We start from the raw sequence: 14,534 nt of genomic DNA, 5'->3' as shown, positions 1-14,534 counted from the left end.
AGGCGGGGTACACCCTGAACTGGTCGCCAGCCAATCGCAGGGCATCATATTTAATACATATAATTTTGATGGTTATAGCTCACATCAAACACAATCCCTAAAATCAACATCAACATAAAATAGATTTTACGTAAGAAGCAATCAAGAAACAATGAAAATGATTTTTATGTAGAAAATGGGCAGGAATTTTTACCCTCTGAAAAGAATTTCCCTCGTGTTTAATGAATCAATATAATGTATGAGGACTGAAATGGAGTTTTCTAACACATTCTAATTTATTGAGATGCAGCTAGCTATATGTCATTCAACACCATAATTCGTTATTTCTATTTTAACATTTTTCCCTGCTACTTTTTCATCACTGCATTGTAGAGGAGGGCAGAAATCTTGATTAATCGATGCATAGTAATCAAAGAAAAGGAACGGCATGGTGAGGTTCTTAACAATACGCAGCCCTCCGGTACTCCGTCCAGATTTCTCGACTGATTCAAACCACTCCGACTTCGAATTGTTCCACTCGTTCCAAACATCTTGGGAACTATTTATTACATTCCCAAATGTGCACCATAAAATAAGACACAATTGCTCACCTTTTCAGCGTTTCAACAATTCAGGCTCAGCTCTTCAGCATTCACATGAAATTTCTCCACAAATTAAATGTTCTAGTTTGTACATGTGATGAGGTCCTACCCAAAGATGAGCAGGTTCTTCTCCACGCGGAAGCACTCTGCCCGAAGGTAGCGACGGCCACGCTCCGCCAGGCGGCGGCCGCGACACGGCTTCTCCTCGGAGTCGCTGTCCAACTCCGAGAACTCCATCAGCTCGTCATCTTCGAACGAGTTGTAGTGGCGTGTCTGCTTCCGCACGCGAGGCGTGTCGATCACTAGGGATTCCTGCGCACGCACGCAGGACATGAGGAAGCAAGGAACAAAGGAAGAAAGGATGGGACGGAGGAAAGAAGAAAAGAGGGAAGGAAGGATGGGATGAAAGACGAAAAAAAGGAAGTAAGGACCTTTCGGCTTCTGGCTCTTTTTTTTCCCCTACCTTCTCCGACTTGGAGTCGATCTCCACTTCGGCGATCTTGGCCCACTTCTGCCAGAAGTTAGGGTCGTCTAGAGAGATGTCAGTGCGGTTCCCCGACGAGATAAAGCTGGCCTGATTGGGGGGGGGGGTTATTAAAAAAAATCAAACGTAGAAACAAAACAAACATGACAGCACCTGCATTAGACTGACCACTAACTGGAAGGTGGTGTGGGAAACTAGCATAAGCGGCTACCTTAGCGAAGGTGGAGCCCTTTCCCTCAGACTGGATGGTGATGGTCCGCGTACGTCTCTGCAGGATCTGGTCGATGTCCTCCTCGCAGAACTTGGAGCCTTCATCCTCTTCGTCCATCAGCGCGCCGTAAGCGCCTTTTTTCAGCAAGTCCTCCAGCTCCGACTTGGACAGCTGCTGCACCTGCGACGACGCAAGACCGCGTCACACCGCAAAACCCATGAGATGACTTCAGGGACCAATGACTGTCGCAGTCGGGAAGTGTACTAGACTGACCAATCATTTAAAATCCAACCACATGTATTAGACCGACCAATGACTTGAACCTTTCAGCACCTGCATTAGACCAACCAATAACTACAACCGAGAACAACCAATGACCAATAACCTTCTAGAACTATATTAGACCAAGCACTAACTGTAGCCTGTTAGCAAATGCATTAGACTGACCAATAAATAAAACTTTTCAGTAAGTATATTAGACCGACCAGTGACCACTAACTACAATTATAGTTATGCGTATTAGAACGACCAATGCCTGGCTAAGGTGTGTGTATTGGAGCGACCAATAACTGGCTAAGGTGTGTATTAGTGACCAATGACTGGCAAACATGCATATTAGAGTGACCAATGACTGACTAATGTATGCATATTAGGGTGACCAATGACTGGCTAACTTGTGTGTATTAGAGGGACAGCGGCCAAGGGGTGTTGCATGTGCGCGTACCCCGTTGAGCCCGCCCTTGCGGTTGATGTCCTGCAGCACGGCCTTGTCCAGGCCCAGCTTGAGGCTGGCCTTGTCGAACATTTCCCGCTCATACGAGTTTCTGGTGACCAGCCGGTAGACTTTGACCGCTTTGCTCTGCCCGATGCGGTGGCACCGCGCCTGTGCCTGGTGATGGGGGACACGGGAACAGGAAAAAACTTCTTCAACGTGATGTCGGAGTAACACGGGACATTTACGGTTTGTTTCTGTCAAGTTGACCTGGGGCTGCACAATTAATGGAATTTGAATTAAGATCGCGATTTGGGCTGCCACGATTAGATGAGCTTCATCGTCGGTGATTTTTTTGCATTTAAAACGCGGGCACTGCATATGCAAACCTAGTCAGCCAGCTACCAGAGGGCGAACGTATGGTTAAGGTTGCATTATGGGCTAGCACCGCCCTCTGGTGCCAACTTCAAAATAAACGTTTAAAATGGCATGGGGGGGAATAATAATAATTTACATTTTTACACCCCAAAACATTCTTGAATAAGCGGGAATAAACAAACGGAAAACCAAACGAAAAAAAATAACTTTTTTTTTTTTTTAAATGAATTTTTTTTGTGCCCTGCAATTGGCTGGCGACCAGTTCAGGGTGTACCCCGCCTCTCGCCCGAAGATAGCTGGGATAGCCTCCAGCACGCCCGCAACCCTAGTGAGGATAAAGTGGTACAGAAAATGGATGGATGAATTTTTTTTGTTTTTGTTATTTTTAAAACTATTCCGCGGAAGCCAAACCACAAGAATGCACGGATGTCTCAATCACATTTTTTTGCACCCAAGTCCCAGTCATTAATTTTAAGGATCTGCCGATACCGAGACCCAATCCCATACCTTGACAATGCATTAAAAAAATCCTTGTGTGTTTTTTGGACATACTTGGCAAATAAAGATGATTCTGATTCTCTTAAATATAGGTTGAACATGATTTGCAAATCATTGTATTCTGTTTTCATTTATGTTTTACAAAATGTCCCAACTTCATTGGAATTGGGGTTGTACTTTCGTGTAATTGTATTTATATATTTTATTTCTTTGACTTATAATGACAGTCCATGCCGCTACGTAGTTGATGGTGACGTCGCGGGCGTGACTCCGCTTATCTACAAATGACATTACTGAAGTATGACCTTGTTAAATGCAACAAGCTTGCTTGTCACAAAAAATTCACACTTGTTAAACTTCTATTTGAAACCCCGCTTCTTCCCTCACTTTGCGGGAGCCCTGCGGCATTATGTCGCCTCAAGATTGAAAGGTTGTTGTTTGCCTCAGTGTTCCTTTGGTGCAGAAAGAACTGATCAGCCACGAAGGAAAGTGCGCACAGATTTATTAGCGCCAATTTAAATTCCTGCGCCTTTTCCCATGGAAAGCTTCACATTTTGAAAATTGGCAGTTGTTGGCGACGTCAGCGGCTACCTGCAGGTCGTTCTGCGGGTTCCAGTCCGAGTCGAAGATGATGCAGGTGTCGGCGGCCGTCAGGTTGATGCCCAGGCCGCCCGCGCGGGTGCACAGCAGGAAGACGAAGCGGTCCGAGTCCGGCTTGCAGAAGCGGTCGATGGCTGCCTGTCGAAGGTTGCCACGGACGCGCCCGTCGATGCGCTCGTACGTGTAACTGCGTGCATGCACGCACGCGCACACACACAGACACACACATGCACACACACACACACACAATGTTGTGTTACTAAGTCGATTAGACCAATCAATGACTTCAACCTGTAAGCGTATTACACAAAATGTTAGAATCCCGTAGTGAACTTTTGTACAGCGCAGTTGAGTTGTTTTGAACTTTTAAAAATTTAATCTGACGTTTGCATTAGGCTGACCAATAACTCCAACCATTTTAGACACACCAATGAATGGAACCTTTTAGTAACGTCCAACGACTGTAAGCATTGTAGTAAGTGTATTTTGCCAAGCTGGGGCATGAAGTAATTTCCTTCCCAGAGTGTGTGATGCCCAGTGGCCTCACCGCCTCTGAATGAGGTAGTCCTCCAATATGTCAAGGCAGCGGACCATCTGCGAGAAGACCAAGACCTTGTGTCCTCCACTCAGCAGTTTGGGCAGCAGCTTGTCGATGAGGACCAGCTTGCCGGCCGCCTGGATCATGGCCTGCAGCTGCAGGTCGGACGTGTCCGGGCCGTGACTCTTCCGGAAGCTCTCCAGGATCTTCTCCTCGGCTCCTACCGCAACCAAACGACAGACGCTAAAAATCTACCGACGCACCACGTGGAGGACAAGAGCCACTAATAACTATAAGCTAGACCAAGCAAACAACTTGAATCTGGTAGTAAGTGTATTCAACTGACCAATAACATGTACAGTAAGTGTTGAAACTGTATGAAGCCGGCCAATACCTTGAACAAGGCTTTAAATCGGCCAATGACTTGAACCTGACAGTAAGTGCCTTCAAGTGACCAATAACTTGTACATGTTAGAAATGTAAAGCTGACCAATAAGTTACTAACTGTATTAGACTGACCAATAACTAAAATCTAGACCATCAAATAACTTTAATCTGTTAGTAAGTGGATTCAACTGGCCAATAACTTGTAAGTGTGCAAAATATATCAGACCAACCAATACCTTGAACGAGGCTTTAAACCAGCCAATGACTTGTACCTGTTGGAAATGTCTTAGGCCAACCGATAACTTGAACATTGACGCTATTTTCATTTAGCCCGTCTATGGATCTTCATATTATTTGTTAGAATTCAGCTAGGAGATAACTGGAACCTATTGGTGGTGTGTTAGACCAACCAATAACTCAAAAATAGACCGGGGATGACCCAGGACACGCTGGGGAGATGATGTCTCCCAGCTGGCCTGGGAACGCCCCAGAAGAGCTGGAGGAAGTGGCTGGGGAAAGGGAAGTCCGGGCTTCTCTGCTGAAGCCACTGACCCCCGCGACACAACCTCGGCTCAGCGGAAGACGGATGGCTGGATGGATTTATGCTCATTTCCGTTCGCCACTCTATGGCTTTTCACATTATATGTTAGCATTAAGCTAACGGACTTTGCTTAGAATGATTGGGTTTGGTTGAGGACTTTAGTGTAGAATGTTCTTTTGTTGAATGTATCGGTTTTACAGTAAACACCAAACGGGACTGACAAATCAGCGGCTTGAAACAAGCACGCTTTGCCTCTTATTTGGAGCGAGTCTTCTTTTCATCTGCGCAAAGTGATGTCATCTGATCTCTAGTCTCCCACTTGTTGACAGCAAGAGCGTGAGAACATGCTAATGGGGTCGTGTCATTTGGGGGGCGCCGCGCAAGACTTGAGTCCATGTGAAAATGTAGGAGTGCCAGGTCTCACCAGTGATCAAGTAAGGGTGGTTGCAGCACTTGCGCAACTCCATCATGGTGTTGATGAGGTTGGGCATGTTGTGCTGGTTGGCTCCTTTGGACAGGAAGGAGAAGTTCTTCTCCAGGATGGCCCGGTAGTACTTCTTCTGCATGTTGGTCAGCTCCACCTGCAAGAGGACAGAGGGAAGCACAAGTGTTTCTTCCAGCATCTGAGCAGTGAGCGGAGAAAAGTGTTACCTCGATGATGGTCTCCTCTTTGGGGGCCAGGTTCTTTTCCACGTCGTCCTTCAGCCTCCTCAGCATCATGGGCTTCAAGATGGCCTGAAGCTTCTTCACCTGGGAGTGAAACAGTTTACAGATTCATTAAAAAAAAAAAAAAAAACAGATCCATCAATTATTTAAATAACAGTTGTAACCTTACACTGCAAAAACTCAAACTCTTACCAATTATATTTGCCTTATTCCTAGTCAAAACTAATTAGAATAAGATTCATCCCCTAAAAGCTGTCATTTTTAGATCATTTTCACTTGAAATAAGAAAAAAAATTGCCCAAGGAGTAAGATTTTTTTTACCTGACTTATTTCAAGTAAAGATTATCTTGAAACAAGTGAAAATGGTCTAAAAACCACTTCCCTTTTAGGTGATGAGTCTTAAATCAGATTAGTTTTGCCTAGAAATAAGACAAATATTCTATAGATCGAATAGATTTGGAGTTTTTGCAGTGCACTTTTGACAGCTTGGATTTTGATCGCCTTTCAAAATCTTTACGGAAAGTCGCTTGCTATCCACCTTAAGGTCATTGCTTGAATACTAGTTGACCAATGGGTTGTAGGGTTCAAATATCTTACCTGCTCCTCGGTTTTCAGGTCACCGAACTCGTCGAGGAAGCCGCTCTCCGAGGGGAACTGCAGTGGCTCCAGGAAGTTGAGCAGGCTGAACAACTCCTCAACAGAGTTCTGCAGCGGCGTCCCTGTCAGCAGGACTTTGTGCTCCTGCACAAGTAAGGCTCAAGTGTCAGGTCTCAAGTCTCGGGTCTCAGGTCTCAAGTCTCAGGTCTCAGGTCTCAGGTCTGAGCCTCCAACTCCCAGACAAGTCCCAAGTTACGGCGGCACCAAATATTAAGCGAGCGGAGCGGCAACTTGCGTTGAACCACTTGACAACATCCGCAATCAGGATTAGACCGACCAATGACACATTAGTAACTGTATTAGACTGCCCAATAACTCAAACCTAGACCGGCCAATAACTTGAAGCTTTGAGGACTATATTAGACTGACCAATACCCCAAAACAACAACCACCACTAACACATGTATTGGATCGCCCAATGACTGAAGTCTCCAACCTGTTAGCAAGTATATTAGACCAAAGAATAACTCTTAGTAACTGTGTTATAGACTAAGCAAATATACAAACCTGGAATAACCAATAATTAGAATCCGTCAGACCTGGATTAGATTGACCAAAAACTTGAACCTAGAACAACGATAACTAAAACCTCCACAGGTACTAGACCAACCAATGACTTGAACAAGTTTGTAATTATACTGTTAGACCGCCCAATAATTTAAACCAAGTCGACCAATAACTCAAACCTCTTAGTAAGTGTATTAGACTGACCAATAATTTAAACCAAGTCAACCAATAACGCAAACCTGTTAGTAAGTGTATTAGACCGAGCAATAACTCTTAGCAACTTTATTAGACCGAGCAATTATTCAAACCTGGAACAACCAATAATACCAGGAAACTGTTACAACTGTATTAGATCGATCAATAACTCAAACCTGTATGTGTATTAGCGCAACCAAAAACTGGAACCTAGAACAATTTATAGCTCAAAAGCATTTAGAAATACACTAGACTGACCAGAATAGACTTTCAGTAACTAAAATAGAAGGAGCAATGACTCAAACCCAGACCAGCCAATAACTTGAACCTTTCAGAACTATATTACAACAACCAATAACTTGAAGCCGTTAGTAGGTGTGTTGCGTGTTCATGAGTGTCCGCGGACTGACCAGGTTCATGAGCTTGAGTCCCTCGAGCAGCTTGCAGTTGCGGTTCTTGAGGCGGTGCGCTTCGTCGATGACCACGCAGCGCCACTGCAGCTTCTTCAGCTCGGGGCAGTCGGCCATCACCATCTCGAAGGTGGTGATCAGCCCGTGGAACTTCAGCACGCTCGGCCCCGCGTTGCCCTGCCGGGAGCCGCGCAGTTAGCTCCGTGCTAAAGCTAATTAGCACTGCCGTTGCTCTGCTGTCCCTACGAGCAACGGACTGAACACAAATGGCTCAGCGACAACACGTAGACCAGGAGTCACCAACCCCCAAGGACCACATGAGTAGCTGGCTGGCCTGCTCTGAAAACACCTCACTTGCGATGGGACATTGTGATTTTCTAGGAATGTTGTAGAAGTGATCATTTGTAAATAGTGGCAGAAATTTATAGAAATAAAGTGTTGCATATTGATTTTTTTCTCAATTATTGTGAGAAATCATTAACATGATCAGTGTCTTCACATAAATAAATATTAATTATTAATAATGTTTAATATGAACATATTATTAAAGGTAATTTGAGCAAATGTGTTATTTCGAAAGTGTGTATTGAACTGATAACCCTTTGCATTTAATTGGCACCAGAGGTCGCTCTCATATTCAAAAACATTGCTGACCCCTGACGTAGACGGACAATTAGAGGTGCAACCATTAATCGACAACTCATCGATTATCAAATTAATCTAACGATTTTTGATCATCGCTTAATAGTTTTGAGACCTCGTTTAACGTAAAACTGTCCAAATCCTGAGAATTTCAGCCGCTCAACAGTAAATATTTACAATTATATCTATTACAGTAACACAGCATACATTTCATCAATAAGACATTTGTAAAGTACTTCTGGAAAAAAAATCAAAATAAATAAACATCTTTGCCGTTTTGATCTTACAGACCAAAACAGAAACAATTTGTTTATGCGTTTTCTGAAGTGTCAATTTGAAAATGCCCTGTTTTTTAATAAAGGAATGGAAATTGCAAGGTCTAATTTAATCCGATTCATCGATTAACCCCCAAAAATAACAGATTATTAAAATAATCGTTAGATCCAGCTCTACAGACAATATAACAGTACTCGCCGTCACAGATTTTCCATCCTCTGCGTGGAGTGACAAATATTAGTGCCGTACTGATGAGGAGTTCACATGTACGATCGCTGCAATATGATCGGCTGCTGCATAGAGGCAAGGACTGCCTGGAGCTCAAGCAGGATTCATAACGCCGCAATGAACAGTATCACCGTCTGCCAGGTGGCCAAGGCGGGCACACCAGAAGGAGCAGCATTTCATTGATGCAGTGGAATTAAAACTGTTCAATTCTATTTCATGGTTTCATGACTGCATGTTTTTATTAAGTACCTAATTATTAAGTTTCCTAATTTCCCTCCTTTAAAATAGACATTACAACAACTTTTGTTGTTTTTGGGGAGTTTGGAATGATTAATGGTATTTGCATTCATTTCAATGAGAAAGGATTTCAGACCCTGGTCACGGGAAATGTGCATTCAAAAAATTAAGACTCATTTACATAGAATTGGATCACTAACGGAAATTTCCCCTTGAAAATCAATGAATTTGACCCATATGAGTATTTAAATTAGATCGGTAGTTGTTATCATTCAAAAGGTCCTCATTGGTTCTAAGAAAAAAATATATTGTAATGTTTTCCAAACGTTTAATGCCAAAATGTCTGTTAGGGGTCCAAAACGAAGTTTCATGAATGACATGTTTTCTGAAGATGCTAATGACCTTTTTTTTTTTTCTATTCCACAAAAACTAACACAAATGCATCTCGGTGTCTTGAAAGTTGCTTTCTTTGCTTCTTTTACAAAAGTCACTAAAGTTGTCTTTACCATTAATGAGTTCATGGTGCTGCAATACACCAGACGGCTCTGTGAGCTTAAGTGCCAGGATGAAGCAACCATTTTGGATTATTTATGAGCTATGAATATGTATGAATTTGTGCCATTGTCACAACTGTTGCGTGTCTTTACCGTTACTAGGATTGTATAAAGACAAGAGTGCAATGGCTGTAATGAGCACTTGGGTTCATTTTTGCACTTGAATCCGCAGAGTTTGAAGGGCAACACGTTGAAATTGTGCAACTCACACTATTTTTATGAAGCCGTTTGTCGTTACCATTGTGCACTTTTGTCTTTTTCCTGTTACGCAAGAAGTGTATTTCACCGCCATTTGGTCTCTCAGTAACGATTGCCTTTATTATGAATGCTTCAAATTTGAAATTATCAATAACTTTTTGAAATAAGGACTAAGTGTTGGAGACATTTACCATATCCAGTATTGTAAACCCTAGGCAACTTTAAAAAATATGAAAAATATAAAGCGTCTTTACTGTTCTTGATCAAATTATATGAAAATGACCCTTAAAATTGAGTCCACCTGCCAAGGTCGGAGTGCATTTATGTTGATCGCAACATGTCCCCCCCACCCCACAGCCGGCCAACACTAATCTTGTCGTGAGCAGTGTACAGATGAGGAGAGTGGCAAGTGGAGACCTGCGCGTCGCGGTGGAACATCTCGTACTGCAGGATCATCTGGCGGCTGATCTGCGAGCCGTGGTACACGATTACGTTCATGCGCGTCCACGTGCGGAACTCCCGCTCCCAGTTGGTGATGGTGGACAGGGGCGCGATGATGAGGAAGGGCCCCCTGATGCCCATGCTGAACATCTCGTACAGGAACGTGATGGACTGGATGGTCTTGCCCAGGCCCATCTCGTCAGCCAGGATACAATTCTTCCTGTGGCGGGCGGCGGGCGGGCAGGCAGGGGGCGACAACGTGCGAGGAAGGAAGGAACACCTCAACAAACATCTACACTGTGTGTATCCATCTACCCGTGTGTGCATGTCTGTGTATTCGTGTGTGTGTCTGTGTGTGTGTGCGTCTGTATCCGTCTGTGTGTGTTTGTGTTTTTCCATATGTGTGTGTCTGTGTGTGTGTGTGTGTGTGTGTGTGCATGTGCATGTTCACCTGTTGTACCAGTTGAAGAGCAACCAGTTCATGCCTTCCAGCTGGTACTCCCTCAACTGGTTTCCGTTGCGGTAATCCCGGGAGCGCTCCAACTTCTGCCACTTGTCAGGGAGAGGGCGCTCCTGAACGCAAAGACAAATGAAAAATGTATTTTTTTTGTGAACAATCTCCCATTATTTGCTGGAAAAACTCCAACCTTTGCGCTGTTTTTGGGCTCAGGCCAAAGTCATAGAAAAATAGTACTTTGCCGCAGTCTTCTGGCATCTTTCGAAAATGTTAAAAACTCTAATCACTTGCGGATTTTCGCTACTCGCAACAGGGCTTGGTACTTACCCCACGCGATTTACGACACTTTTCCACCAAAAGCACAAGTGATAATATTTGAAAGTTGTACTTTCCCACAGAACTGCAAAACTTGGAAATTAAAACACATTTACATTTGCTCACAAAAGGCTAGAATTTGAATGGAAATGCCCCCCAAAATGCACTATTCTGACATCAAGAAACCATATTTTCCCACAGAAAGGCTGCATAAGAGCACAAAATATTTTATTTTCCAATGACCAAAATCACAACTGAACCAAAATTCCCAAACAGTACTTGCCACAAAACGCACAGAAACACAAAGGTCCACCAGAAAAAGTAGCATTTTTGCACAAAAACACTATGATTTGTCACAAAATGTGTAAATAAATTTTTAGTTTCCTATGGAAATGCCTTTAAAACACAATTTGAAAAAAGAAAAGATTTTAGGCATTATATTGTGCTAGCAAATGTAAAATGTTGCTTCAACAAGCTAATTTACCATTTAAATACAAAGTTTTGGCATTAAGACACTATATTTGGTCAAAAAAAACATTCACATTTGTCATGTCCATAATCACAACTGGATAAAAATTCCCACAAACACACACTAACGCCTTAGAATTTTTTTTTCTCACTAACAATTTTGTTGCCAAAATCTGCAATATTTGTGGATAAAAATGAAAACATAAGTCAAGACCTTTAATTTGCCAAATGAATGTTGTTTTTTTTTCCAGGTATTATGATATCATATGTGGGCATATTTACAGAACAATTTCAGCTCAGGAAAGCTGACATCCAGACCTTCGATTTGAGGTATGACTAGACGTGGTTTGCTGAAAGTTGATTTTTGAACTTTTAGATCTAGAGTTTAATGTTCCCACACTGTAGAATGTTCCAGAAGGTTACTTCCTGCCAGGTCTATCTGCTTCCTACAGCGTCTCCTCACCAAATGTCGCAGGTCCGGCGGCAGCTTCTGGATCTCCTCAAACTCTTTGATTTTCTCCGGGTCCAAGTCCTCCTGGAGCTCCCAGGTGGCCTCCTCGTAGGACAGGCTGCACCACTTCACCAGGTAGTGCGTCACCTCCTGAACACACGAACAAATGCGGCACTCGTGTGCTTGTACGCGAGTCTGTGATGCATCACTAACCTCTCCGGTCTCCGTGTCCGTGGTAACGGCCACCTCCAGCACCCTGTCCACTTCCACGTAGTCGGGATTAAATAAATCCTCATCAGGCTGGAAGAGGAACAAAACAAGAACAAGAGAAATATTATATCGATGATGATATGGACCGTAGATGATGAAATCCCTCAATTCCTTGCAATTGTACGTTGAGGAACATTGTCCTTAAACTATTTTCTCACTAATCTCATCCGGGCACATATACATAAAGCGTTCCTGGGGGACTGGTATGGGGTCGGGAGGGTGTGGGTGTCAGCACGTCTGTGTTGTTTCCTGGTCCGTGCGCCCTGCCCCTCCACCCTGCCTGCCCCCCTGGATTTGAAATGCATCACACACACTCATCCCCACATTTTAATGCACCACGTACACAAATCTCAGGGTAACAGGGGGGGAGGTGGGTTCTCACTTAACTGCATGGCGGTGCTCCTGAGGCCGGGACCCCCCGGGCTGGATGACTGCTTGGCGTTGGAGCTCCCCTGTCATGACCTGCGGCCGCTCCCTGGGTTCCCCCCCTTATCGTTCCCTTGTCGGGTGCCCCTATCTGCCTTCCTTTCCAACAAACAAGGGACACTCTCCTGCCCAGCGGCTGCATCACGGGCTCTGCGGGTTGGGGTGGGGCGTCTGGCTCTCCTGGGGGTGGGAGGTGGGGTGTGCGGGTGGCAGGACGTGTGGGGCGGTGGGAGGAGGGGGGTGCGGTCGGCTGGCATTGGGTCCCTGCGGCCCCCACCGGGTGGCCAGTTGTCGGGGCCCCTCGGTGGGTCCGGCGGACCGCCCTGGGTCCCTCAGTGTGGGACATGTCCCATCCAACGGGCTGCTCTCGGGTGGACCCCTGGGCCCGATCCTGCCCATCGATTGATCGGGTGGGGTCCTCAGCCTCCGCGGTGCGGACACAGCAATTACAGGACACTTCTGTCGGTCTTTGTGCATGTAAAACGTTGTCAATTCACTTGCATGTGTCCGCAGGCACACACCTCTGGGACTCTTTTCACTGGGTGTGGGGCCACTTACTTATTGCGACAAATAACTCATAAATATGCAAATTGCTTGTGTATCCCTTCACTCATACTCTCGTCCAATAGACTTTTATAATTTACATAGTCAATCCCAGCCCACTTCAGTTGTACAGCCGGGTTCACGGCCCTGGTCCTGCATGCTTCTTCTCCTGTCCTTGTCTTGTTCTCGCTTGTCCTGTCCTTCCCTCCTGTCCTTTGGGCGCTGAACTTTTCAAAATGTAGGTGACATTACCAAGAATCCTTTATGAAGTACCCTGGGAAATTTGGCAAAATGAGCAATGCAAATTGCCCGACTTCCTGTCTCTTTTTGGGCATGGTTTCTTGAGACTTTTTAGTGGCTCTACTCATGATAGACATGTCATGACGTGTTGAATTTTCGAAAAACAAAAATCCAGGGGTGTGCACCAATGCTGGCGGTTACCTCGCTGAAGAGGTGCTTCATCTGCGCCCGTTTGGTCCTGAAGCGTTTGATCTTTTGGTGGATTCTGGGATCTTTCTCCAGCTCGTCCAGCGTGGCCCACTTGCAGTGCAGATAGGAACTGAGACACCCAGCAAGAGGATGAACGTCAAAATAAATGAGCGACGAAAATGAAACTTCATTGTTGAAGTCGACTCACAAGTTTCGGTACTTGACGTAAAACTCTTCCGTCTCCTCGCCTTGCTCCTCCGATGACGACGACGTCTACGTGAAGTCAATAAAACTCAGAAGTTGAAGAAGAAAAGAAATCCCATCAAACGCGTTTACCTCCTTCTTGAGCGGCCGCACGGAAAGAATCTTCTCAATGATGTTGGCCTCGTCCTCAGGAGGCTCCTGTGGAGAACACCAATTGGGTCACTTCTTTTTGTAAAGAAAAACTATTCTGGATGTGTTCTCGGGTGTGAGTTGTTTTTTGTATGTGACACACACACGCAGACACACACACAAAACTACAATATTTCAACAAATGTAGTTTTCCAGAAAATGTTTTTCTTCTGCATGAAAATCTTTTGTCTTTATATTGGAAAGAAAGGAAAAAAATGTAAAAGCAAAACCTTGGCATTTTGCTAGTTTTTCATTTATCTTTAACAAAAAGAAAATAAATTGAGTTTTTTTTTCCATCTTCAGTTATTTAAAGTTTTTCTTTGTCTCTAAAACACAAATAAAAACTAAAATCTTGTTTTTTCCTTGGATGTGGGTTTTTCTTTGGATGTGAAACATTTTTTAAAACGTTTTTTTTTACCTTTAGTTGTTTACCTGAAAACACCAAATGTGTTGTTTCTTTTCATTCAAAACATAAAAATATTTCATATGAAAAAGGTTGTCATTATATTATGAACACATTTTTTTTTTTTACTTTTCTAAAAATGAAATCTTGACACTTTGCATTTAGATTTTTCCTTTTATGCAAATAAAAAAAATTGAGCTTTCCTTTAAATGTCCAAATGTTTTTCTTTGTTTTTGAAACAAATAAAACAATTTTTTGTTGTTTTTGGGGAGGTCTAACAAAATTTGGAGGTACAGGAGGTTCAATTGTTGCGTTTTCTTCCTTTTGTCCAAAACACAAAGAAGAAGAACATTTTTGCTTCTGGATACAAAACGTTTTGTTTTTATATTGGATATAAAAAAAAATAATCTTGAAACTCCTTTTATCCTAAACGCAAAA

General features: G+C 43.7%; 1 protein-coding gene across 10 annotated transcripts in view; it reads right to left on the bottom strand.

The window, feature by feature from the left end:
- Window positions 1-14,534, bottom strand: part of chd6 (chromodomain helicase DNA binding protein 6) — a 58,139-nt gene that overhangs the window by 26,099 nt on the left and 17,506 nt on the right. For 9 of the 10 annotated variants that reach the window (XM_061785490.1, XM_061785486.1, XM_061785489.1 and 6 more), the window contains 17 exons: window positions 13,637-13,702; window positions 13,509-13,573; window positions 13,313-13,430; window positions 11,846-11,932; window positions 11,645-11,782; window positions 10,393-10,514; window positions 9,918-10,161; window positions 7,366-7,542; window positions 6,194-6,337; window positions 5,582-5,680; window positions 5,355-5,511; window positions 4,012-4,222; window positions 3,456-3,651; window positions 2,001-2,165; window positions 1,277-1,456; window positions 1,045-1,155; window positions 691-893 (listed from right to left, as the gene is read on the bottom strand). In XM_061785490.1, coding sequence (XP_061641474.1) covers window positions 691-893; window positions 1,045-1,155; window positions 1,277-1,456; window positions 2,001-2,165; window positions 3,456-3,651; window positions 4,012-4,222; window positions 5,355-5,511; window positions 5,582-5,680; window positions 6,194-6,337; window positions 7,366-7,542; window positions 9,918-10,161; window positions 10,393-10,514; window positions 11,645-11,782; window positions 11,846-11,932; window positions 13,313-13,430; window positions 13,509-13,573; window positions 13,637-13,702 — 2,483 coding nt within the window. Of the gene's footprint in view, window positions 1-690; window positions 894-1,044; window positions 1,156-1,276; window positions 1,457-2,000; window positions 2,166-3,455; window positions 3,652-4,011; window positions 4,223-5,354; window positions 5,512-5,581; window positions 5,681-6,193; window positions 6,338-7,365; window positions 7,543-9,917; window positions 10,162-10,392; window positions 10,515-11,644; window positions 11,783-11,845; window positions 11,933-12,289; window positions 13,216-13,312; window positions 13,431-13,508; window positions 13,574-13,636; window positions 13,703-14,534 lie in introns of those variants that run through there. The other variant, XM_061785494.1, reaches the window with a different exon arrangement.

This window comes from Phyllopteryx taeniolatus, chromosome 9 (assembly GCF_024500385.1).
Source record: "Phyllopteryx taeniolatus isolate TA_2022b chromosome 9, UOR_Ptae_1.2, whole genome shotgun sequence".
Lineage (NCBI taxonomy): Eukaryota > Metazoa > Chordata > Actinopteri > Syngnathiformes > Syngnathidae > Phyllopteryx > Phyllopteryx taeniolatus.
Note: the sequence above shows the minus strand (reverse complement) of the source record. Positions and strands in the feature narration are given on the sequence as shown.